The sequence below is a fragment of the Epinephelus fuscoguttatus genome, linkage group LG4 (genome assembly GCF_011397635.1).
Source record: "Epinephelus fuscoguttatus linkage group LG4, E.fuscoguttatus.final_Chr_v1".
In the NCBI taxonomy this organism is placed as follows: domain Eukaryota; kingdom Metazoa; phylum Chordata; class Actinopteri; order Perciformes; family Serranidae; genus Epinephelus; species Epinephelus fuscoguttatus.
Genome location: NC_064755.1, coordinates 27,422,124 through 27,448,669, shown reverse-complemented (window position 1 = coordinate 27,448,669; position 26,546 = coordinate 27,422,124). Strand labels below are relative to the sequence as shown.

The 26,546-nt window shown below is 44.7% G+C and overlaps 1 protein-coding gene across 1 annotated transcript; it reads right to left on the bottom strand.

The window, feature by feature from the left end:
* Positions 1–2,767: 2,767 nt before the first annotated feature.
* Positions 2,768–25,770, bottom strand: tle3a (TLE family member 3, transcriptional corepressor a). The gene is made up of 22 exons (XM_049574141.1): positions 25,256–25,770; positions 24,615–24,768; positions 23,974–24,074; positions 23,696–23,759; positions 22,038–22,082; positions 17,778–17,840; positions 17,413–17,517; positions 15,729–15,758; positions 13,668–13,923; positions 11,927–11,934; positions 11,663–11,785; positions 9,966–10,016; positions 9,717–9,869; positions 9,118–9,250; positions 8,833–9,008; positions 7,664–7,737; positions 7,331–7,580; positions 6,567–6,814; positions 6,296–6,443; positions 6,012–6,162; positions 4,404–4,480; positions 2,768–4,117 (listed from the first exon to the last, which is right to left on the bottom strand). Exons 2-22 carry the CDS (start codon positions 24,636–24,638, stop codon positions 4,010–4,012), a joined length of 2,388 nt encoding a protein of 795 aa, XP_049430098.1. The 5' UTR covers positions 24,639–24,768; positions 25,256–25,770; the 3' UTR covers positions 2,768–4,009.
* Positions 25,771–26,546: the final 776 nt, after the last annotated feature.

Sequence of the window (26,546 nt, the reverse complement as noted above, 5' to 3'; positions counted from 1 at the left end):
ACTGTGGATTAGAGCTGCACTGCCTTCGGGCCCTAGGCAGGGCAACAGTGAAGACATTATTACCCAGATCAAATGCTGTAATCACTAGGCACTGGGGGCTTTCACATCCATTGCAGATAAAACCTAGGACTGGCAATACTCAGGTGATTAGGGGATTATTATTCTGCATTTCAGCACGGTGCCAGTCCCTCGCTGTTGAAAAAAAGAAAAAAAAAAAAAACCTGATTCTCTGTGTGATGGATGGGGGAGGGCGGAAAACAGAAAGCCAGCCAAAAGAACCAGCCAGAATTCTGGTGGACTGTGATCAATGCCTGGCAACTAAAAAAAAGCATTCACACAGTGGTTTGCATGTGCAAGCCCACATATACAGACCCCCCATGATATTCTGTAGGGTCTTGGCTCTAACAATCCGAGCAGAAGTAGAGAATTTGACTACGTTTTTATGTTTAGAGCTGCTGTAAAACACTTAGGCCACTCTAGTTTCTTAGTCTGCACTGTAGCCCTCCTCTAAATAGAACAAGGCAGCATGGGCTTTTGCATGAGAACCTGCTGAAAGCCCTCCATTGAGAGGTAGATCAGCGGAAGGCGAGACAATGACCCCCTCAGTGTCCAGCAATAGCCACTCAGAGGTACAACCTTTCATCTGCAGATATTCCGCTGTTTGATTAAGTGAGGAAGAAAATTCTACTTGAGCAAGGAGCTTAAGCTACAAATGCACACAGGAAGTACACACTTCAGCAATGTGGGAAAAGAAAGACTATAGCTTTTAACAAATGAGCCCGTGAGAGCCGAGCATGGCGGCTGGCTCCATGCTGAAAGCATCCGGCCTCGCTTTTATAATCTAACAACAACATCTCTGAAGAGGCAGCCATATGAAGGGCTCACAGCTTCACGCACAGAGTCCTAAGAGCCTTGCTCTGGAGTGGAAGGACTGGGCCATTCACCTCATCCTGCCCAAAAGTACTCAACTACCAAAAGACCACTCAAGAGAACTCAAGAGCAGTGTTTGCGTCATATTTCCGAAGTGGCACCGCATAAAAAACTCTGCCTTATTGTATCACTTTGAGATGGCTGTGCAGTTTTAGCTGTCACTATACATGGATACATTCCTAAAAAAAGATGGTGGCAGACAGTGACCATGGCTTGTTACAGTACACTCTGACTTTGAAAGCTGCACCAAGTCAGTACTTTCCTTAGTTAAAGCCATTGCCAGACATCCCTAGCAACCTCTCTAACAGCACCCAGGCTGTCTTCCTCTCATGTCTGCGGTTCTCCTGAGATGGTTGTCAAGTCCTATCTGGATGCATTTACAGCCATTTAGTGATGTATTTCCATTTACTGTCAAGGAGAGCCTGTAAGTAAGTCTGTCTCTACTTTAGATGCAGACTAGAGCAAGGCAGAGCCCTCACTAGCAGCGAGCGCACAAGGCAATGTACACTTTGAGGGCACATTTCTGGTTTAACAGTCAAGCTAGGAGACACTCAGCATGTCAATACAAGCAGTGTATTTCTCTCAGTTGGTGCAGTCAGCTGCTGCTTTAGCTGGTTTACACCCCTTGTGCCACTGCAACAGATAAACACCAATCTATAAGTCTAAAACTGCTTTACTTGAAGAAATAGTCTGACATTTTGTGAAATAAACTTTGTTGTTTTCATTCTGAGAGTTAGATGCTACTTTCAGAGCTCATGAATGGTAAATATGAGTCAGCAGCTAGTTAGCTTAGCATAGCATAGCTGTCCTTTCATCCTTGCCCAGGAGATTTAACAGCTTAACCTCTAAAAACAATGGTCGTTCACAAATGGCCTCATGTGACTCTAATGACTCCAACGACCATCGGTGCAGCAGGAGTTTCAACAACCGTCGTTGACACACCATTGGAGCACTAACAAACCAATGACATCATTGGCCTTGGAAACAGCTAGCTTGACTAAGAACTTAGTTCTGAGAATCCCCATTTTTGTGGGTTAGTCACAGCAAGAACAAGGAACAATCATAGTTCTCAGAACGCCGTTTTGGGCAACATCTTCAACTTCTACCTCAGAGTAGGTGCTCACCCAGCACAAGAGGAACCATGAGTTACACAAGTGTATGCTGAATGGTCAAACACAGCCAATGCAGCACTGGCAACCGCCTTTTTTTAAAAAAAACAAAACCTGTCAGCCATGTAAACAACAGACAACACAAAACACAAACAACAGCTCCTGACAAAAAAATGGACGAAAACACAGACGTATGGACTGACAGTGAAGCCCAGGCTCTACTGAGTATATATGCAACGGTGGAAATACAATGCTATTTTGACTCTTCACAACAAAAGTGATGTTGCTATTACTAATCACTGGCCTTCACTTTAGCGTTCCTATTGGCGGTGTGACCGCAGCCAGGAAAAATGCCCTTGATGCTATTAAGTTCTCGTGCTAGCCCCCCATGTGGGCAGTTCCTCTTACGGAGTCTCAAGAAGTGTTTGGTACAAGAGCCTGAAGTCTGCCTACCAGCACCTATAAAGCTCACTAATTAACACATCATATCTTGTAATTTAAATCCTAGGGTTGAAGTGTAAAAACTACATGTTGAGGTTTTACGATGAGCTATGTGCTTGACTACTTCTTGGCCAAGAGCTTCCTTGAGTCTTGTGAAATCTAGGCGAATAAGCTTGTTTCCCAGAAATTTAAATTATTCCTTAAAATGTTCAACAGTAGCAAGGCACCAGCACTGTAGAAATTCAGCCAAGATTATTTCTTTTATATAAAAACAGTTTATTGATTTATCAACAACTGTCAACTGTACAATCCTTAGGGATGATGACACGTGTATGCTACACAGTCTAATGTGTGTTTATGAGAGACCATTCCTGCCTATGAGAAGATTGTAGTCGAATATTATGAAATACTGAAGAAAGCAAACAGAGCATACCCAAAACGTCGAATGTGGTAATGGCTTCACCTGCCACCTTTATGAGTAACCATGTAAGTCTTGCACATCAGTCACAAAGAGTCAAACGAGAGAGGCAATAATTAACTCTTAGACTGATGACTAAACTTTGCTGAATGGAGAAATGAAGATTCATACAATAGTCGAGTCAACAGACTGAACTCAAATCACAGCTGCTTCTCCGTAAAACAAATCCATGAGTCCTCCAGTTAATAGTTATCCATTTAAATGTCATTGAAAGCAGCCAGTGTTCAGTGATAGGTCTTCATTATAAAGTTGAATTTCTGCTGACCAGGGCCAGAGGGTAGACGTAACTGGAAACCATGATTTTCTCCTTCTTCCAGTCTGAAAAAAAGGGACCTTTCCAGAATCTCCACTGCTAAAATCCATGGGACAAACGTCTGTGTTACAGCAAATAGCGAAGAAAAAAAAATGCCGTTGTCAGGGAGAAAAAAAAAAATCCAAATTAGATTTCCGAAAAGGTCATTCTGGACAACGAACATGAAAAAAAAAGCAGAGGAGGGAAAAAAACTGAAATAGAATATCCTCTTACAAAGTCCTAATCTAATTTCCATCCCCAGAGGGGACAGAAAATCACGGAGAGAACAAGAAAGAACCATCACAAGCGTAACTGGACACCAAAATATAAATCTATAAAAGGCCTTTTATTACTCCATTATGTACACTTTTCACAGGACCTCCAAGGGAGAAGCTCCAGAGCGAAGCGCCGCTTCTAGTTGTGTCATGGAACTTTATCTCCACATTAAAAAGGACGAATAAAAAAAGAAATATCCAACAAACAGAAAAACAGCAAGACATTATTTTCTTCTTAGTGCCTTGGGGAACTGCACTTGCTGTACAAGTGTTAGTTGTATGAGTAAGGAAGGGCAGAGCCGAAGGTCACAGCATCCACGGCCACAACAGCACCAACGTCCACTTCAGTCTGGCACTGCCAAACTTCCTGCCCATCCACCCCGGGGCTGCAGGCAACATCCATGCTGTCTGTGTGAGGGAAGGTAGATGGAGAAGAGTCTACTGTTCCTGAGCACGAGCATGCTCCCATCCAAAGCAGTCTGTTCTAGTAGATCACTTCATATACAGTGGCCTTCTTGTCACCAGAGCCTGTCACAATATACTTGTCGTCTGTCGAGATGTCACAGCTGAGGACAGATGAGGATTCCTTGGACTGCAGGAGATAAAAAACATGTTAGTCTCGGAGGCAGTTAACATTCTGAACGACATTTGAAGTTAAGTGGAGAAGATTAGCTGACTACAGGGCAAGATGAGATTGCAATGACATCAAGTTCTGGCCTGATGCCCCTCAAAAAGACTTCTTTGTCAGGTCAATAATTCAGGTTCAGTTTTCACTGATAGGAGAGTCCTGTCAGACAGCGGTCGCTGTGCCCTTCCTCTCAGAGACAACTGTGCATACTTTTGGACTGGCTGCAGACAGAGTGTATTGATCTGCATACCTGGAATATGCTGGCGCCATACGGAGTCCTCCAAGCATTCAACAGATTGTCCTTCCCAGTGCTTACGAACCATTTACCTGCAGAGAAAACAGCAGTGCAATCAGGCCTCTTTGAACTAAGAAATGATATAAAAATAAGGTGAAAAAAAAACGAAACACCTGATTCACGTCAGTATTGCAACATTTTTTCATTCATTCATTTTCTGTAACCGCTTATCCTGTAAGGGGTCCTAAGGGGACTGGAGCCATGACATTGGTTGGGTACACACTGAACAGGTTGCCAGACTATTGCAGGGTAAATTAACCTAACCTGCATGTCTTTGGACTGTGGGAGGAAGCTGGAGTACCCAGAGATAACCCACGCTGACATGGATAGGACATGCAAACTCTTCACAGAAGGGCACTCCCACCCTGGATTCGAACTGGGAACCCTCTTGCTGTGAGGCGACAATGCTAACCACTGCACCACAGTGCTGCAACTTTTTTTTAATGTTTATTTAAATGCCTTAATCATATCATTCTAATGCAGATGTGGAAAGAAGTTGCTGCTTTTATTGTGGTAATCTATGAGTAACGTGATGTCATATCCTGTTAAAGAAAAACAAAGCCGAAACGGGAAAGCAGGAAATGACCGATGGTCAAGACACGGACCTTCAGCTGTTAAAACAGCAACTCGAATTCAGCCAGTCCAGTGTTAACTCCCACTTGAACAGTAAAAACTTTCTGTTGCTGCTGTTACACAAATTAGATCCAACCTATTGTGAATATCGGCACTGGATTTTACGCTGTCAGCAGCTGTCTGAAGCAGAGGGACTGTGGGTGCACTGTAGCTTAGTCTTGTCTCATTTGTGGTCTAATAAACACAGAGTGAGACAGCAAGAGCAGGGCAAATTTAAATACTTAAAACCAGAAAAAAAATCAATAAGTGGCAGTCAGTGTTAATATTGAGGTCATCACCACAAATAAATCAATGTCTGGGAGAAAGTTATGCAGATCAAGTTAACATTAAAAGTATAGATTTTCTATTAATTCTATTGTACACTGACGTAAGTAAGTCAGTAAACTTTATTTAAGATAGAACTCTTCACAAAGCATGAAATAAATAGAATTGTTAAAAAATAAATGAATAAATAACAATGTAAACAGTTGCTTCTTTGTTTACCACTCTTCTATGTAGTGTATGATGCTGCTGAAATAAATGTCAGACTGACCCACATGTGATTTGCATGATTTTTAGAAATATGTCTCATGATACATAGTCTTTAGAAGTGTATCATTTAACTTTTTCTTGTCCAGTGTCAAAAAAGTGAACAAAAGCTGCAATAAATTGTAATATCAAATCACAATACTTGAAAATCGCAATACAGGTTGAATTTGCACCCAAGTATTATAATAGCTCTAAATCAGATGACAGGCATATCGTCCCTGTCTGACTAAAAATACCTGCAAATGAAGAGTTATCAGGCAACCTTCAAAACACAATAGGCATTCAGACTGTAAAAAGGGTACTGTAGTTTTAGCACTAAATAAAATAGGACAGGCTGAGGCCCCTCTGTGGTTAAGTACAGTCAGCATTATCTCTCCCTCATTTTAGTGTGTGTGTTCATACCACAATAGGCGAACTTAAGGGAGAGGACACAGCTCTCGTGCAGGTGGAGCTGATACTTGTCAGGCTTTGAGTGGTGGAGCACCTCCACGTTGCTGCTCTCCATGCCCACAGCCAGCCACTCTCCAGTCGGACAGTAGCCCAAGGAGAAGATCTGGAAATGGGACAGAGCAGTAATTACTGACAGTTCTGGGGCTAAAAGGAAGCTGCCCTCCACAGTGAGTCTGCGGATGTGTGTTATCCATCTCTTTTTTTTTTTTTTTTTTTTTTTTTAAATGGGGCTGTACCTGTGAAGTGAAGTCATGCTGCTGCAGCTGTCGACCCTCCCTCAGATCCCAGGAGCGGACAGTGTTGTCAAGACCGCCCGTCCACAGCTTAGTGCCGTCATGGGATATGTCGATACAGCTAGCACCATCCGTGTGACCCTGGAACTGCCTGCAATCAAAGTCAGGAGGCATACAAACATTTATTGACATCCCCTTTTAAAATTACTCACACAACAGCAATCCTGTTGCGGGGCCAGAGCCCACATAGAGTGAATAAGTGTTTTCTTCCAACCTGACGAGAGTCTGGTTGTGCAGGTCCCAAACGGCAATGTTCCCATCACTGCAGCAGGAGAAGCAGACTTTGGCATCAGGGCTGATGGCCAAGGCGTAGCATGCCGGGGCTGAGGAGGTGAGCTCAGCCTTGATGCGGGGTGTCTGAGAGGCCAGATCCCAGATGGTCAATGTGCTGGCCTCGCCTCCAACAATCAATGTGCGACCATCAGGCAGCAGCTTACAGGAGCGGATGTAGTTATCCCTGTTCTGTTGCACAGAGGACAAAGCGAATCAATACATGTTCAGGTCAGTGGAGCTGGAGAGAGATTTAGGAACAAGTCAGTGGGAAAGAGGATGAAAATCCTTCTGTCATAATAAACCATCCTCGGGGTATTCTCAAACCTACGCTGCAATATTTTGAGTTTTCAGCTTGTTATGTTAACACATTTATTTGTTGATGTTCACACTTTAAGCCAGCTACCGTTTAAAATGTTCTGTGCTGTTTTTCATTGTCTTCTTTGGTTGTTGCCAAAAGTACTTTCTTCTATTTTACACAAACACTGAATGAAAGCATCAGCTGCATTTGTGTACTAGTACATTTGCTGTGTGCCTGCTGTGGTCCTCATGTATAACAAAGGATTATCCCATTGTGAATGGAATGAGGTTGTGTATACAGTTCATTACCTTTCGAAACAACCACACAAACAGAACTAGGTGTTTAAAAAAAAAAAAAAAAAAAAAAAGTTGTTGATGAGTCAAACGTGAATCAGCAGCGGTGCTCACCAGACAGTCCAGTTGGGACACCGGGCTCTTGCTGCCAGGTTGGCTGATGTCCCAGATTTTGACACAGCCTTTGCCACCAGTGTAGACATGACGTGTGGGGTTGCTGATGGTAACAGCGCACACCACCTCGCCATGGCTCAGCGTGTTGATCTGTCGGGCGTGGCGTGGGATACCGGGGCCGATGAGGGCATCGGGTGGGAAGGGCACGGGCTGCATCTGACCATCTGCGCTGACGTGGAAGGAGTAAGCCCTGAAGGAGAAGACAAGACGTGTTTGTATATCACTGCTGTTTTTAAAAATGTATGACTTGAACACATTTAGCGAGACACTTACGGTTTGCCACCAGAGATGGATGTGAGGCTGGCTGGAAGGCCTGGAGCTCTCATGTGGGTGTGAGGATCAAACCCCTGAAAAGTGACAAGATGGAAACATTTGAATAACAAATTTGTTTCTGTCCAATTATCACAGTAAAATCCATATGGTGTTTTCTGAAAGAAACAGACATTTTGGGAAATGTTCTCATTCACTTTCTTGTTCAGAGTTAAATGAGAATATCGGTACCACTCTCATATCTTTCCTCTGAATATGAAATTACAGCCAGCTACCTTAGCTTAGCATAAAGATTAGAAACATGTAGCCTGGCTCTGTCCAAAAGTTTTTCTGGGCCTACACATAAGACTGCCGCAGTGAAAATCCTTCATTACATCAACTTTGCTTATTTACACAGAATCAAATAACGCCAGCATAGCGCCACCTCATCATTTGATTTTAGATAGATAGCATGCAGGAATTTCAAAAAGCAAAAGAGGCTTGATAGACGTGATGTGCAACAAAACAGCGTTGGTGTCGAGTGTGAGATATACATGTCAGGCAGCACTTTATAAACGATAATAATGGCATAACTTGGCAGCAACAATTATTTACAGCCGCTGCTATACGGTGGTTGATCTCGTCCTCTGCTGGGAGCGTAAGGAGCTCCTGGACCTCACTGTCTCGCCAATTTGCAGACATTTTTTGGTTGCTGTTTTATCTTCTTTGAGTTAGCTGCTAACTGCTATCAGCTGCTCTTTAAAGCTGCACACATAACACGTCATCAAAACGTCACACTTGTTCCGTCGGCTTGCTTTTTACACAGACATCAATTCGGCTTTGTTACTGTCTCCTCTGCTGCCTTTAAAGGTTGAACAACTCTGTCCCCCTATTCTGTGTTCGTACCTTTTATACAGAACGATGAGGCGGAATAACAGAGTAACATTCCTGCCTTACACAGGCTGTGTAAAAGGGGCTTACAATAAACAGCTCTAAAGTGCTACTAAAGGTATAAAACTCCACAAGGAACCTTTAACAGACAGATACAGAGAGGTATTGATCTTTTCATCTAACTCTGGGCAAACAAGAAAATGAGTATATTTCCCAAAATGTCATGCTATTCATTTAACTATGCGCAGTGCTTTTAGATGATCCCAGATACAGCTACATTAAAGGGCAGGAAAGTGTGTTACCATGGGGGAGCGTCCATAGGCTGCAGCTGCTGCAGCGCTCATCTGAGGGGAGATGTGCAGACCAGCATACACACCAGGACTCGTCAGGCCTCCGTTCATTTCATGATGGCCCATCATGGCAAAGGGGGTAGGGTAGGAGCCTGCGATGGACAGAGGGGTCCGCAAAGCTGGGGCTGCTACGTACAAAGACAGGAGGAGGATATTAGTATGTGATACAACAGTACATTGGGAGAGGATGGAAAAAGATTATTTCAGCTGCTAGCGAGGAAAGAGATTGGTACCAACCAAGAGCCTCCATGCCTGGTGGTTTGCCCAGGATGGGTCTGAGCCCGGGAGTGGAGCTGGTGCCAGGGGTGGGGGCATCGTTGCGGGGGGTGGGGGTGTTGGACTTGAGGCCAGGCGTGGAGGATTTGTCATTCTGTCGAGGGAACGAGAGAGCAAGCACATTCACAATCCCGGAAACCAGGCACTGTGCAGACTGACAATTTGAGAGCAAACTGAACTTAATCCAATCTAATTCTGACAACCCTCATAGTCCTGCCGAGCCATAAACTGCTATTTATTCTAAAACCTATTATGGCCACAATGGAGATGGGGCCGTTTTTATCCCCTTACTGCTTTGGCTTTAATCTTTTAGTGAGGCAGAGGGAAAAAAATCCTGGAGGAGTTAAATACATTGAGCTATTAACAGAGAAGACCTGACTGATCCTGATGCGGGACAATATTATCCCTGACGTTTAGTCATGCACTTAAAGCACCGACAGCCATTCCTAATCCACTGCAGAAAACGTCCTAGATTTATTTGCACATATCCCTTTGCTCTCTCTGCAATTCTCATTTAAACCCTTTCTGTCCTAGTTTGTTCGTAACTCTTGGTGTCTTACATGACTGAGCTCCTTGGCCTTGGATGATGGGGTGCTTCCAGAGGATGCCACTGACGCAGGGCTGTTGGGGGTGTCTTTCTTTGGAGGGCGGGGCTTGTCAATGCCATTTTCAGGTGGTGAGTGGGCTGGGCTTGCCCGCGGAGTGGCAGGGTCCTGGAGGAACACAGCAATAGATTTTGACATTAATGTAACAGCTTCATCTCAGTGCGTGTCAATATGCCATTTACAGTTATGTGCTGCTCTGCTCACCTCATTAGACACATCTACCACCAGGTCATCACTTTTCTCTCCATCACTGTCCTGTAAAGGAAATGGGCAAATTAGTCACTTTGACAATTTCTTTTTTTAAACCTTTGAAACATGTCTCTGACCACAGGAGGGTTGACGGAGTACTTTGACATTTTGGGAAATAGGTTTATGTGCCTTCTTGCCAGAGAGCTGGATGAGCCTGGAGCCAGGAGCAGTGACTTCCTGGAGTCACGGTGAGGTTGCCAGGCAACCAGCAAATACTCCAGGAAGTGTCTGTTGCTGGCCAAAATCAACCCCCCATAAAACCACAATGTGTTGGCTTTTTTTCCACTTTGGTTTTTGTGTGGCTTAAACAAACAAGATATAAGCTTTTTAAGATCCAGTGTGTAGGATTTAGGGGGATATATTGGCAGAAAAGGAATATAATATAATAAGTATGTTTTCTTTGGCGTAAAACCAAATTTGCCATGATGCACCGCCATGTTTCTACAGTAGCCCAGAATGGACAATCTAAACACTGGCTCTAGATAGGGCTATTTGCATCACCGTAGTTAGCAGCCCCTCCATGAAGGGCCAGACAAAGTCAGAAAAACACTAATTTTTAACATGAAACTGCTTTATAGAGTGTTTTTACTAGTTTAAATCACAGGGCCCGTTTGTTTTGTAAGAGACCTCTGCGGATAATTCTGCTCCTGGTAAAAAAAAAAAAAAAAAACAAATTTCTGAACCTCTGGATCTTAAGTTATCAGAGAAAGGTGAACACATATTAGCAGGCGCTGGGCTAGCGGCCCGTCTCTGACTTGCCAAACAGCATTGGAGAAACACTGATTTGTACATGAACTGCTTCATTCTGGGTTTTTTTAGTGATTTAAATCACTGGGTCTGTTTATTTTAGGGAGGAAGAGACCTCTCCAGATAATTTGGCTACCCATAAAAAACTTCTAAATGTCTGGATCTTAAATTATCAGAGAAAAGAGGTGAGCAAACATTAGCAGGTGCTGGGCTAGTGGCCCGTCTCCGACTTACCAAAGAGCATTGGAGAAACACTGATATGAACCTGAAACTGCTTTATCCATTGTTTTTACCGGTTTTAATCATCTGGTTGGTTTGTTTTGGGAAGGTAGAGACCTCTGTGGAAAAATTCGGCTCCTGGTAATAAACTTCTGAACGTCTGGATCTTAAGTCATTAGAGAAAAGAGGTGAGCACATATCAGCAGGGGCTGAGCAAGCAGCCCGTCTCTGACTTGCGAACAGCAGCAGATGATTTGTTATGTGAAACTGCTTTATTCAATATTTTTACTGGTTTTAATCACCTAGTCAGTTTGTTTTGGAGAGGAAGAGACTTCTGTGGATAATTTAGCTTCCTGTAAAACTAACCAGGAGTTCATGCTTGGCTCATGGCATAAGTTTCAGCTGGTTGCAATCTGCATTCCTCACCGCTAGATGCCATAAAGTCCTACACACTGCTCCTTTAAATAATTAGCTGACAGGTGTTGTTTTTTACCTTCAGACAGAGTCAGGCTAGCTTCTGCCCCCATGCTCCAGTCTGTACACTAACTAAGCTAACCAACACTTGGTTGTAGCTTCATGATTAACAGACAGACACGAGAGTGATATTGACCTTCTTATTTTGATTCTGGCAAGAAAGTGAATGAGAGGATTCCCCAAAATGTTGCACAGTTCCTTTAATAACTTACATATCTGCTCATGCTGTCCTTCTCCTCCACTTTGCGTTTCTTAGAGTCCAAACTATAGTCAGAGGAGCTGCGGTGCTTCTCACTGGCTGTGCGTAAGCTTTCGGAGGGGGATACGGAGTTATTCTGCCAGGAGAAAAACCAAACATACTTTATTACCATTTCGTCTCTCATTGTAAAAGAGAGCAGTGAGTCATTCATCCGTTACAAATTCACAGAGAACACACTGTGCCAATCCAAACACTAAAAATGCCTCATTCACGCAACTGTGGATGCTGCGGACTCTTAAAATGCAGCTGTAGGCCAGCTCCAAGCAGTACCCTGACACCAGCCAAGCCCAATCTCACACACAAGCCTGTCCCTGGCCAAACAACAGAATGGGCCGTTATCTGAACTGAAAGGAGGAGGGCTTGTTTTCTGAGCTGGGCTCCCTCCTCCTCATAGCTGGACAACAAACAGCCTCACAGGGACATGAGCAGTGTGTTGTGGCTGAACAGAGGGTCTTTTCTCCGGAGTCAGTCAGGCTAAGCGTGAGAGAGAGAGAGGGGTGGAGAGACGCAGAGAGAAAGAGAGAGAGAGGGGGAAACTGTATGTTGTGGGCATTGATTGCCGCAGCGCGCTTGGGCACCATGTCAGCTCAGGCTTTGAGCTCTGATAAAGAAAGAGAATCTATATCCTGCCAGTGGGCACGGCAGCGTGGGACTGACTGGTGCTTCTTCATGGAGCCTGCCTGCCCACACAAGCTGGGACAGCTCACTCCAAACGCCAACAGAATGGGAGGAACTAGGCAGGTGTCCAGCGGCTTTCACGGGAGTTTGCCATTTGCCTGTAAACTGCCAAGTTCTCCTGATTCCCTCTGTCCCTTCTTCTGAAGACCAAAGCAACAACATGGACTAAGTCAGTGGCAGCCCAGAGAAGTGAACAATGGCCGATGGACTAGCAGTCTGGGCAAAAGGCCACTGTCTGCATAATGGCTGACCTTTAAAGAGATGCTTAGCGTGACTCATTAACCAAAGTCACCACTCTGCTATCAGATGACCTGGGACAAGAGCACAGAAACAAAACAGGCCTGCTAATCGCCCCAGGAGTTCCATTTCTTCAGACATGACTGCACCCATTCAACTGGCCCAGCCTACAGAAACACAATCTCACAGGCACATCACAAGCCATCAGAGATCGCAGCCATTCAAATAAAACGCTTTAGCAGGTCCAGCCAGACGGGGTGGAGAAAAAAGAAAACAAAACAATTCTCCATTTGTGTTCATAAATATTCATCACATGCCAAGGAGGAGAGTGAGCTGGTAAACAAGGGAGACAGTAGAAGGGATCAAATAAATCCTTTAAGAAGGGGAAGTCAAAGTCTTTCTTTAATTGTGATGAAATTACAAGGCTTCTAATCTCTCCAGCATGATACCAGTCATTTCCCTTCTGGATTAAACACACAGGACTTATATTCCAAGCCTCATTTCCAATTAATCATTTTATTGAAAGCAGATTACAACAGTGCATGAAATCAGCTGCAGCGTGCTGTTGGCAGGAATTTTTTACTTGACATTCGCGGCGGGGAAGTTTGATGAATTATGAAACCAACAAGCCCTGCAACAAAAATAGTTGCGGGCTTGGACACTCACCGTGTTCTCTGTGTCGCAGACATCACAATGGCAGCCGAGGTTATGAGGAAAGCAAGTGGAGCAAAGAGAAAAACACGTCAGTTAGCATATCATAACAGATGCTTCTGGCTGAACGTGTGAGAATCAGCTGCAGGGCATAAGGCCCCTCTTATCAACGTGTGTTAGAGCTGCTGAATAGCTTATGCAGTCATGGGCTGGGAATGTACCAGCTCATTACCCAGACAGAATGTGAACAGACAGGATGTGCTCCTCACCTAAGGGCCCTAGGATTCTGCCCTAGAGAGTGAGAAGCACTCTGCACTAAATTGGTTTTTCCCTGTTTAACATCAATGCAATAATGTTAAAAATAATATGCATTTCAATTCCTCTAAATAAACTGGTTAAGCAGCCAATGCCTAATTGGACAGCAGTATGCTTGAACTCCTCACCTCTGTGCTCCAGATCATGGTGGTTCTTCTCATCCTTCACTGGGAGGTGGGCTTGGCTTCCCAGGGCACCGAGTGCCAGCAGGCCTGATCCGGAGCCTGTCACAGGAGGGATGCCAGGCGGCGGCAGGCCTGAGGGGTGAGGTGGCAGCTGGACCGGAGGCCCGTGAGCAGCATGGGAGAGGTGCTGTGCCTGGAGCTGCTGCTGCTGCAAGCAGAAAGGGGGAGATAGACAGACATACACCGAGTGGGTCGGAGGGAAAAGGCAAGGAGAAACCACACACTAAACATGAGGCTGATCAGTTAAACCCCGGATGATATTAGCACATTCACACATCTATTACTGTCAGAATCCAACAGCAATCCCCCTCAGTGCTATTTCCATACCAGGCCAGGGTGGTATAAGCCCTAGATCTGTGCTGAGGAGAGTAGAAGTTATGACTAACGATCAACTGCTCAACACGTCTAACGCATCAGATGGAGCGCTTGATAGCGTTAACAGTGCATGATGAGTTGAACAAAAAATTAATTCCACATCAATGACAAACTGCTTAACGCAGAGGAATCATTTCACATCAGGTAAACTAGTGCATTTCACACTGCAGCGCCGCAGCACTCCTATGCCATCAGTGAGTTGAGCAATCCTCTTGAGGAACATGAATCTGTGTAGGAATCTGTCAGCCTGTGGGCTAAACAACCACCTGCTTTTTAAACACTTCAAAAACACAACCAGCGTCTATTTACTCCTCACATATTCATGTTCCTGGATTAACAGAACATGAATCATTTGCACACCCATACTTTAAGACACTGTGGGAACACTAAGTGCCAGAAGCTGGCACTCCTTCCCTCTCAGTCTAAGTATTTGAGTGTGTGTTTGTGTGTGCGTCTGGAAGGCTGCTGTGGGAGCCAGGACCAGGGGTCCCATGCTGGCACTCAGTCAACCCTCCAATATTCACCATCAATATTTGAAAGGCACGGGGAAATGGATGGGAGTTAAAAGGCACTCAGCATGGAAGTAAGCAGTTTAAAGCAAGGTTAAATAATACTTAGCTGAGACACCAATAAAAACATCAGCAATTTATTACCCGTCTACGAGCCAGCTGAATAATTCAGCTGCTGTAACAGCGTGCGCCTCCTCTCTTTTACAAGACGGACTTCAATCAGTGACCATTTATGGCCATTTCAGGAATATTAGGCACTTCATAATGACTGGAGAGTTGGTACAACACGCAGCACAATGTGGTGGACCCGCCTAACACACAGTTAAAAATACATTAACGCCGAAGGAACTTGCTTTCAAATTTACTTTGGAGATATTCAGTCGTAGGTCTTACAAAGGGCACCTACTTCTAAAACACGTCCTTAAAATCATATCCAGAGGGTCTTTTTAATTGCTTCTACATTATCTGCCCTGGAGCTAGAGTAGACTAGATTGGAAAATAGGGAGGTTTTTAACTTGCAACCTTGTCCTTTGCTCCATAGGGCAGATGTCAATCCAATTACAAAATGTACCCAGGACACAAAGAGAGAGGGAGAGAAAGAGAGGGAGAGAAGGAGAGCAAGAGAACGAGTGTGTTATAATATTGTGTCCATGAGGGAAATTAAGGAGCCAGTTCATTGGCAGGGGAGAGCCATCCTTGCTCATTGTGTTTAATGAGGCACTGATGGGTAATATGCATGGTTGATCAGCAAGAGCCCTCATTAGAGGGCCATAAATGAAGACAATAATAAATAAAGAAAGGAGTCTGGCCTATTTCCTCTAATTTAATATTCCAAGATAAAGACCTACTCTTTGCCCCTTTTTTTCTCAGACTGTGTGGAGCTAGAGAAAAAAAACCACACACACGGGCAAAATTGAGCAAATGTATTCTAGTAGTCTCTAGTGTACTAACTACACTAACTAATGCATAGCACTTGCAACATGCACAAGCCCTTTAAGCCCAGATGTGTGCACACACCAGTCAATTAACAACAGCATGGCACATACAGATATTCGTGGATGCCACTGACCATGAGAGCAGGGTAGGCAGCTTGCTGCTGCTGAAAAGGAGGACAGAAAACAGTCAGGGCAACAGCTGCTCTAGATGCTCTCCCTCTCTCTTTATCATTATATACTGCAATCAATGATGTCACACACAAAATAAATCTCTTTAACGTTAACATCCTGTTAAATCAAAGCCATTGTGTGGGTTTATCCAGGTGGCCGCTCGCTGAGAGACAGGTGGGCTCATCTGAACTACTTCTTGGCTGACTTCAATATTTTGCGTGTTTTCTAATCAAACAGGAGCTGCCACCAGTCAGGTTCATCTTGACGCAAGCAGCTGCCCTAGTTGCATCCTATTAATGGCCCTCAGCCCCATCAATAAGGCATGCAGCTGGCTCCTGGCTGCTGCCTGTCTGCCTGGCACGCTCTTTCACCCCACCTTGCTCTACAATATGCATGAGGATTTTGGCATGCCTACAGAGCTTCTCCTCAATGAATAACTAATGGAAAGGTATTCGTAAAACATACAGTAGCTACATTTCCACCTCCTCTGACATGAGCAACCGGCGTGACTTGGGTGGAGGCCTGAGTGTTTCATAAAACAGGCCGGCTGCCAAATAGGACCATATAAAATCATGACTGGACTTGTCCAATATTTTATAAAATGTAGATTTTTAATGATGTTAATTTTAAATTATAGCCAAAGGCCAACAGAGAGCCACAGTGGAAGGTGATCAGATGACAGGTACAAATTTAAAAGTACAAACATATTCCAGCTTTATACTGTTCCAAATGTGATACACTATGAGACACAGGAACTGCAGCTTGCAGATGCTCTGTTTAAGTGAAAGTCTAATAAACATATTAAAAAACAAGCAGTTCTCCATCAACTCAAGACACCTAGTCAGACATATTCTAGGGAGCAATTATCCAGGAACAAAAGGTCACCAAGGGGGCATTAATTGAATTCCAATATGTGCCTCCAGTCATCAAGTCAGCCTTTTGGGCCAGCCTCTTGTGCATGCCAAAGACTCCGCAAGATTCAACTGTAGTAATAAGACCACCGATAGCCTGGGCTTTTCATCGAGGGTGACACCAATCACTTGAGTTTCAGGAGGGCAGGGTGAGTGCAGCTGATCAATGAGGAGCAGATGGCGTTTGAAGCGGTGATGAACACCACACATTACAGCTCAGTGCTGCGGTGTGCAAACAGAACTGCGCAGCAGAGCTGTGATGGCTGACTGCTGTCTGCACTGTCTCAGCTAGCTTGCAGCGCTGGCCGTGTTCTGCTCACCCTCAGCCTTTTAATTCCCACAGCTATCCAGGTCAGCAGTGAGGGATGAGGCTCCTCGTTAAAACCTTAGCCAATTAAAGCAATACAGGCTGCGAAGGGGATCTCAAGAGCTCTCAGGCTCGCATTTATAAACACACAACAAGGCAGTGAAGATACCGCTGAGACCAAAGCTGGAGCAACAGACCAGCTCCTGAGAGCAACACTTGTTGTATATAGTTTGAATATATTGGTGAGGAATATAGTAATAAATAGGACAAAATATACGAACATATTTGATTCAAGAAAGGGCAAATATGCACTACAACTTTAGCATGTGGTGTATCACACTCTATTCACTGTACAATTCAGACACTATGTATAGCTAGTAATCATCTTATGTGCAGGTCAAATAAAGGAATAAAAGGGGGTATACACACGGTGAGAGGCAGATTGGGAAGTCCACGTACCCCGATGATAGCATTCAGCTCAGTCATAGTCACCTGCTTAGCCCGCTCCACTGCCTGAGCAACCTGCTGTTGGTGCTGTGGGAAGACATTTACAAAAGATGATTGGGGCATGCCAACATCTATCATGCACCCACACTCACTTATCAGAGAATTTCACACTTAATTTTCATAGTGCTGCTGCAATTTTAAAAGTGAGGGCAAACGCCACACACAATTACTCAAAATTGTCGAGCCTGGGTTTTTTTTTTTGGAAGTAGTATCTTAAGAATGCAGGCAACAATAAGTGACTTTATTTTAAACTGTGATATTATTTGAGAGCAGCATTCAAAACTCACCTCTTGTGACAGGAAAGGCATAATTTGAGCTAAAATTGCGTTGAGCCGTTTGGCAATCTCCGTCTGGAAAACAAAAGAGGAGCAAAATGAGACGGTAAAGTATGGAACAGACAGTGACTTCATATAACCCCGCCTTTAATGTTTACACCGATTAAGTCAATTACTGCGGCAATCAGAACTGCTTGACTCAACATCCTCTAAACAGCGTGATATTGACATTTGAAATATTTAAAACATTAGGAGAGCCCAGGGGGATGGAGCACAGCTGTGCTGAGAGTGCACTCCATGCTAAACGGATATGAGCAGGCAGAGTGCTGCTGTGTTGAGAGGATCCTCTCTCACTCTGCCCTCCTTCCCCTCATCTGCAACGGCGCTGTCCTGCAGTTAACCCCAGAGTTAAACCACACAACCACACCCCAGGAAGTGAGGCCCACGAACCAGACTGCACTGTTTACTTACATGTGACAGTGTAGGCAATTTACATTAAAGGTTATAACTGCAGTTTGAGCAAAGATTACAAACCATAATGACCTCGAGGGTAACGCGCCTCAAATCTGTGATCAATACCATTAGAAGACAACTACCAGCCTGTAAACCTTAAGAGCGCAGTGTGCTCGAGCTCTGCCTCTCCAAGACTGAAGCCTGGGCCATTTCTCACTGCAATCAGCTGCCCAGCCCACCACCCTCCCAACCTCTCATCCATCCACGGAGCCCTGCCTCCATTCTTCTGCTTGTCTACCAACTGCCATGGCAACGGCTGCAGCCCTATCTTGCTGGGATCATTATGCAAATGGCACCTCTGCTTGACCGTAACAGGCTTTAAAATCATATTACGTGCTTGGAGGCAGGTCATTAAATTGAATTTTCAGCCTGTCGATCACATGAACGTAGCAAATGAATGGTGGATAAAAGGAGCAATGGGTGTGATACACTCCCCCCCCTGTAAAAACACTGCACAGCCGGCTCGTTCTGCCTCCTTCTTCTTCCAGGGATGGGAGATGAGACTCTCAGGTTCAAGCTCTGCACTGGGAGCAGAAAAATAACAGTGCCAAAGCTACATCATCTATGGAATTTATGAGCTGCAGTTCAACCCAAGGCCACTGCGGAACACAAACACATCACAGGGATTTTCTCCGATTTTTCATTTGGAGCAGCACACACAATGTACTTTGCAGACCGCCAGCTTATTTATTACACATGGCAGAAATGCCAGGCAGTTTTGGCAGCTAGACATATTACCTCTGAGCAGAGCCAGAGAGATTGGAGAGTAATGTCCAACAGAACGAGACCTGCTGACCCAAGCTGCAACATGGATAGCCACTTAGCAGGGCAAGCCAGCAGGACAAACAACAAGCTGAAGATGAAATATCAGATGAGACAGAGTAAAGCCTGGGATCAGAGGCAATAATGTGAAACAAATATATGGTAGCATGTGTTACAGAAAGTACAAGAGTCCATAAAACAACACTGATTATAACTTGATTGCAGACAAGAAAGACTCTGCCTCCTCTGACACACAATAAATGTGACCTACAACCAATAACGCAATGAGAGGGTTAGATAAAGGTTTTATCTGCATTAGTATTAATGCAATGTCGTAAGTGCTCAAGCAAGAGCTCAAGAATGCCCTCAGAAATGGCTGAAAAGCTACAGAGCCTGTATAATCCATGTTTGTTGAGATAAGCCATGTCAATAGCAGTCGAACATTTGACAGGATTTGTGAAAAGGCCTTGAGCGCACAGTCCATTCCTCTGTAGCTTAGTGTCATGGTGACAGCTGGCTGGGAGAGGTCAGGAGGTGGCTGATCCATTGCGCCCTAAACAACTGGCAGCCTCTACACTCTCACAACACAACATGCAAATACATGGAAAAGGCATCAACTCAGCTCGCAACTGCTGTCAGAAAAGATACAGTGCAGTGCTGGATTTTTTTCCCCCGGTTCTGCTAGCAGATAAAATGGGGCTGTTGTCACTTTAAGTAGATGACAGCTTGGCCCTTGAGAGGCCAGCTTTGCGCTGCTGCTACACAATTACAGGTACTCGGACCTGTGTAGCACCACTTTAAGAGCACTCTCAGGCTGGCTTGTCAATGGTGTGCAGAAAGGCATTCGCCTGTTGCTATCAGCAGTGGGAAAATGGAGTCGAGACACTGATGAGTATTAAATACAGAGGGAAAACTACTGGTGGCTCTGGTCACATGATCCATCTATAAACAATACTTGACTAGTCAGATTTAGAGGGCTTCCAATTTGTCCAAGATGACAGCATCGCCCGTTTCCTGATTTTTCGAGTAGGAAGAAAATTAGACTCGCACTTCACCAGCGGCTCGTCCAAGGCAGAAAATAACACACGTTTCCACTGAACTGAGATGTTACAAAAAGCCTCAGAGCCTTTGTTAATGTGAGGTCCGGAGTAAATTTCTAATTGGCATTTGAAGTTATCTGTATTGATCTGGGAAAGGCCAAAGCCTGCCTAAATGGATGCTTGAGTCATTACTACGATTAACCTTGTCAGCCGCAGCAGTCAGTCAGGTGATTATCTTGGGTAAAGGACGGCTGTGATGGTAAAACAATAAACTTATTCTAACAAAAACACCATAATACCATAACCTCCTTAATCATACCGTGTCTTAAAATACAATAACTTTCTGTTTATATAAATGGATCTGACATCCAACTGTTCACACCCTGTAATTATTACACTCCTGTCCATTCCCAAATGACAGAGCAGGGATATGGGAGCACTGGAGAGCCACAGCTTCTCCCACCACTTTTCACTACACGCCTCTTTTGTATGAACACTGCAGACAGTCTGCTGGCTGACCAAGTTTGTTTTGGCCCCGGGTATGGCAGATAGTTTGCTACTTAGCAAATGATTCCCGCAGCCATGTGTCTTGTGTCTGTGTAAGGACTACAGGTAACAGCCAAATCTGCACGAGCCTCACCACCACCACCACCCAAAACCCAGCACAGCACTTGGGAAACAAGCACCAGATGATGGTAATTACTGGCTGACATCACGCAGCAGAAATTAGCCGTTTGCATCTACATACTGTCACGGCTGATAAAGAGGGATCAGATAACACTGCCACATCAGTCCATCTGAGCTGCGCCGGTGTGTGTGCGTTCTGAAATCTGAATTATGTCCCTGCACGGTAATGAAAAAGGCACAGTTAGAGGAATGGATTTCCTCACTATGGAATAAATCTCCTGGCAGGAAAATAATATGCCTATGTGCATCCAATAATCCATCCCAACCCTGCCTGTTAACCACTCCCCGTCTTCTCCTCCTCCCCTGCCTGAGCTGTAAGCTGGGGGAGCTGCATGGACGGGGCCCACACTGTTTGCTCACAAACACGCCGTTCAGCAGGTTAGGGCCCCACTGATGAATTATTCAAGCGCTTCCATCAGCTCTGTTGAGGTTCCTGATAAAAGTCAGGCGCTAAAATGGATCAGTCGATTAACCTGTTTACACAGAGCTGGGCCGTTGCCCCTCCCCCAGCTCTATTCTCCAACTCCTCTCCGGCTCCCATCCCCCTCCTCTTTCCTCTGGTTGGCGATAAGTGCCTGACAGAAGCTATCAGAGCGGCCCGAGCCCTGACAGACATGTGGCAGTGTGACACACGGCCCAGACACTGATGGATCACCCTACCACACCAATCCGCCATGCCTCCAACACTGTCATTAACCAGGCTGGGCCGTGGCGGGAGAGGGGACAGCCTCACTGGTTTAAGAGCAGCAGCATGCATGGGAATCTCCAGATTACTCATTTATGCAATCTTTATCTCTTAAAACATCAGTGTGACTGATCTGTGGAGCAATACCAGATAGGATCTTTGGATAGAGATAAGGGCACAATAAGCGACTGAAGGACTTTTGCCCCTCTCGTTTAATTACTGTATATCTTACAAAGAAATACCGACCCATCAGCAGTCCTCTGTCTTAAATCATTAAGTCAAAGGCCGAGCCTGCCAAAGTCTACCTTTAATCTGATCAAAAGGCTGAGACAAATCCAGGCTTTACATCACCAGCAAATTTAAAAAAAAAAAAAATAGCCACAGAAATTATACAATTATACAAGTCATGGTACAAGTTTACAATCACGTTGCCTTGTTTGTGTGCAGTAAATCCGTCTGTTTACAGCCTATTACTGATGCTCAGTTCAGCTCACAGCCTACGAGTGGCTCCTCCTGGGTCTGACATCTCCTGACGCTGTGGAAAACCACTGAGCTGAAAAATATGAAGAACATGATGGTGCCTACCTGTTTGTGCATCTCTATGTTCAGCCCGTAGGACATCTCGTAATACTGAAACGAAAGCAAAGATTTCATGGTGATGAATGAAGTCAGAAAAAGTCACATTTACAATCAAGATGTGCCAGCATTTATATATACATTATATATTATGCTTGTAATCATCATTTCAATGTGACTGACATAGGTGTAGTTTTCAGGGGGAAGCAGGGGACACGCTCCCTTCAATATTTAAAACATGTGCATTTGTCCCCCTCCAATAAAAGCATACGGTTTGACAAAATTAAAAACATTTACACCATTAATTGATGCAGAAAATGTACAAACATTAAGTGTTAAATACACAAAATTTTCTGGTGGACGACCCCCAAAACACGTTGCATATGCATGTGTGTGTCCCCCTCTCCACGTTGAAATGAAACCTACACTCTTAATATTCTGCATATAGCCAAAAATCAATATTTTCATTGATCACAGCACTAATTACATTATCAAATGGTTTTGAACATTATGATTAAAACCTAAACACAGTCCAGCTTCTGCTGACAAACATGATAAACTCAGATCAGACAGAAAAGGAGTTCTTTGAGCAGCTAACAGCAAATAGCCAATAAATCAATATTTTTTTGTTTAAAGTGTGGGCACAGGGAAGAAAGGGTTAGATTTATTGATCACCATCTTAAGCCCTCAGATCTCCAGGATGTCTATTTACTTAGCGTAACGCGATTGCTCAACACTCTTGATATTTCGAGCCAGGTCAGTCTGTCTGGCTGAAATGTAATCCGTGGAGCCCACAAGTGGCAGCCAGGGCAGAAATGGCTTTCCAGTCAGCGTCTATTTGATGAGGCCAATGCATTATTCAGTCCATTAGCTTCTTCGAAAATTACTCTCAAACAAGAGAGCCATTCTGTCTGAGATCAGAGCCCCACAGCCGTAGCGTAACCTGACACCCAGTGCTGGCTGTGGGATACTTCCCTACATGTTTACCTAACCTCCTCCCTGTCAGGCTGACATGTTGTTTTCCTGTGAAAAGAATGTTTAACTTAAGCCTGCACGTATTGGTTTAAGTCATCCCTGGCGTGTTTACCTGGGACAACAGAGCACACTGCCACGGAAGAACCTCCTGATTGCATCATGTCTGAGATACATTCCAGCGTCGTAAGCACGCCAGTGTTTTTCTAAAAGCCTGCTAAATACAGAAACAACATTTTTACACAGAAACTAAGGTTGTGCAAAATAAACCGCTGCAGGTTCCACGTCCTCCATTTTGTTTGCCACGGTGCATTTTCCCACACACTGCTCTGGCCCTCCACCATCAGCTCACACCTAATTTATGGCCATGCATATGTCTGAGCGTGGAGTCTCCTAGGAGAATAATCAGATCAGCACACACAGAGGGCAACGCTGCAGTCGACCCTTGGAGATCAGGGGCGCGCTATAATGGAGCCTCAGCTCGCTGCCGCCTGCCTGTCAGGAAGAGCTCCCTCTGTAACAACCAGCTACATCAAACCCCCCTGGGGCCTTTCACAGGCCTGTACCTGACACTCAACCCGCCCTAACCACCGCACAGGTGATCACAATAGCCTGTCTCGCTCCACCCCAACTAGATCTCCAACAAGCCTTGCAATTTGGAACCATAATTGCTCCCTATTGTAACATAATCTCACCATGACATAGTGGCGCTGCATCTCCGTCTTCTCATTGGCCAGTTTGTCATACTCCACCTTAAGACTAAAATAGAAGACAAGGTGTCAATTTCAGGCATCTCTATCTCTTCAATAACTCACTCGCACTTAAGCACTTGACAGCAGAGTATTAAAAAAATGTCTTTTGTCATTCATGCAAATTTCATTCAACAACCAAACATTAGCTGTAATCTGTATTATTCAATCCAGAGTAAATGTTAACACTGTCATACTTTGGTGATATGCATTGTAATCATTACCTGTGATACTGGGCTTGGAGGAACTGAAATTCATCTTTAATTCTGTCACAAGACTCTGCTACAGTGAATTTGAAGCCAGGCTGACCGGGCTGATGTGGAGCCTGAAAGAAATGTTAAAAAATATCAAATCAGTACAATCCAGAAAGTTTTATTCCTCATTTTCTGCTGCTGAGGGGGAAAAAGAACAGTTCTCACATTAGACTACTTCCCAGATAATATCTCCTCTGCAGTGAGTAAGACATTCCCACCCCAGAGAGGTGGGTCTACTTCACACCTCCAGAAGCTAATAACACAACAAGAATACACTCTCACACTGAAAAATGAAACCTAACCTCAAAAATGAATTAAAACCACCACCTGTCTCCATATTCAGCAGAGTCATATGTTAGTGTAGGGCTGAGTAAATATCTCCAGGCATGCAAACCATCTGCATCCATTTACCACTTAGTGCACATTCTGGTGTAGCATAAATGCATTGTGATATAACCATATAGATTTGATGAGCTGCATTAAAGGGGGTGGAAAACGCTTTGCAGGGCAGATTTCAGAGGGAATCAGCACAGTCAGGCACCATGTCAACATCAGTGTTGTCACATAAATATGTAAACTGTAGTAAGTGTATAAGAGGAAGCGCGTCTTACCGGATGTCGGCCTTGTGGATACATCTTGAAATGTATCCTTTGTTTATCTCTCCAGTGTGCAGGTCCTTTGGCAAAATGGTTGAAATGTGCTCACAGTCACACCGGTCTCAGCAGGCAGGGGGGTGGAGGGGGGGCAGGGGAGGTCGTGAAAATCCTGTGTTGAAAAAAATGACGCGGTTTAATCTTTGGACGCGAGAAAAACACAATACAGTGCATGTCGTTTGGTAATAAGTAGTCAAAACTGCAAACTAGTTCCAGTTATTGGAGAGTCGCGTCAAAAAGCAGCACTAGTCCTGCGCTTCTGTCTTCTTGATGACCTTATTCGGTCAGTGGTCAGTCATGGACCCGAAAAGAAAATCTCAATTTACATTTTAAACTGATGCAAACATGATGTAGATCGAATAAAGACGCTACTTTTACGCAGACATTTTTTAATGTTTGCGTCTAATTTGTGACTTTAATCTTGACTGATGTTCATCAAATGACCAAAACCCCGCTCTGGACGTCTCCAGGCAGGCCACGACCGACAGCAGCTGGTTTCCACCTACTGCTTGACTCCGTGGAAAGCGATGGAAACGGTGCGCTGTTGAGCGTACGCCCCAAAAAACTGAAAGAAATCAACAGCTCTGGTAAATACATACCCGTGCGTGCGTCCTGACCGTCCGTCCGACTTTTGTTCCTGAAGAAAAAACAAGAGTAGGGCTATAATTCATGCGCTTAATCCCTCCTAATGTAAGCGTGGTGGACGCAGCTCTCGACAAGCATCCTCTCTCTCTCCGGAGCGCACCCAGCCAGACTGGGGGAGCAGTTGGGAGAAAATTTGGTGCGGTCGGGCTCGATTAAACTACTTTATTCTCAGCCGCGAACCTCCGAGGAATGTGCGCCTTTTGTGGCTGGTTAATCCCAAAAAGAGAAAAAAATATATGTATGCTCCCAAACAAAATCTGTCTTCCGACTCGAAGAGGCTGGAGATTCTTTAAAAGCGTAACATGGTACTCTCCACAATCTCGCATTTCCCCCAGTTGTCCAGCTTACCCCGGTTGCCACACACAGGCAGCAGGGCTGAACTGCCGTGAAAGCGCCTATCTGTCCAATCGGATTACGCGGAAGGAATACGGCCACATCTGCCTATCGGAGAGCGACGGCCCCACGTGGGGTGCAACGATACATGACATCATCCCGCGGAACCACAAGGCATCATCCGTCCGTCCCACCATGTACAACAACAACAGCAGGCATTGATGTGCCGATGATATCCAAATTTGACAGCGACGGCACAAATTCCATATCCGCGCTTCATTATTATTTTTTTTTAATAAACCGTCCAAATAAAGTTGATGATTTTTTTGGGTGAGACCACCACCAGCGGGGAGAGGAGGGAGGGAGGTGTGCGGTGCAACAAGCATTCTCCAATTGTTATCCCCATACATGGGAACAGAGGGGAGATGGGAGCTTGTTTGTAATACACGGTTATAAAATGTGAAGCATTTGCCGTGAAACATGCAGAGTGAGAGCCAAAAATCAGACAGTGTGCGGGTTAAACTCCCCCTAACACATATGCACAGTGAAGGACACAATAATGACCAATCGATCGACGATATCCTGCAAATTAAAGTCGACCGGACATATTTTTTTTGTAATATCTCATGATTCTTGCACAACACACCCGCGCGCCAGCCTATCAGCATTTGTGTAATAGTTGCACTGCGGGGAGAGGAGAGATGATTGCCTTTGTCTGATATGAACATCAGCCATGTCTGAGCGCAACCTCTACGCCTTGTTTTGAAGCTTCAACTCCGGCCCCACGTGGGACTCCTCTGCGGCTTTAAGGCCTCTCGTCCAATGGCGGCGCGCTGCACTTACTCGCCGGCTTCCCATTGGCCCGGCAGCGTCGAGCCTGTCATTCACGGAGCAGCGTTGTCAATCAATACC

Bases quoted from the DNA above. Each gene is read 5' to 3' on its own strand.
- tle3a (XM_049574141.1), bottom strand. From the start codon at position 24,638: ATGTATCCACAAGGCCGACATCCG. The intron at 22,083-23,695 runs GTGAGATTATGT...CTTTCGTTTCAG, and splicing joins TGCAGCGCCACTATGTCATG to TATTACGAGATGTCCTACGG. The intron at 6,815-7,330 runs GTGAGCACCGCT...TCTGTGCAACAG, and splicing joins TGTCCCAACTGGACTGTCTG to AACAGGGATAACTACATCCG.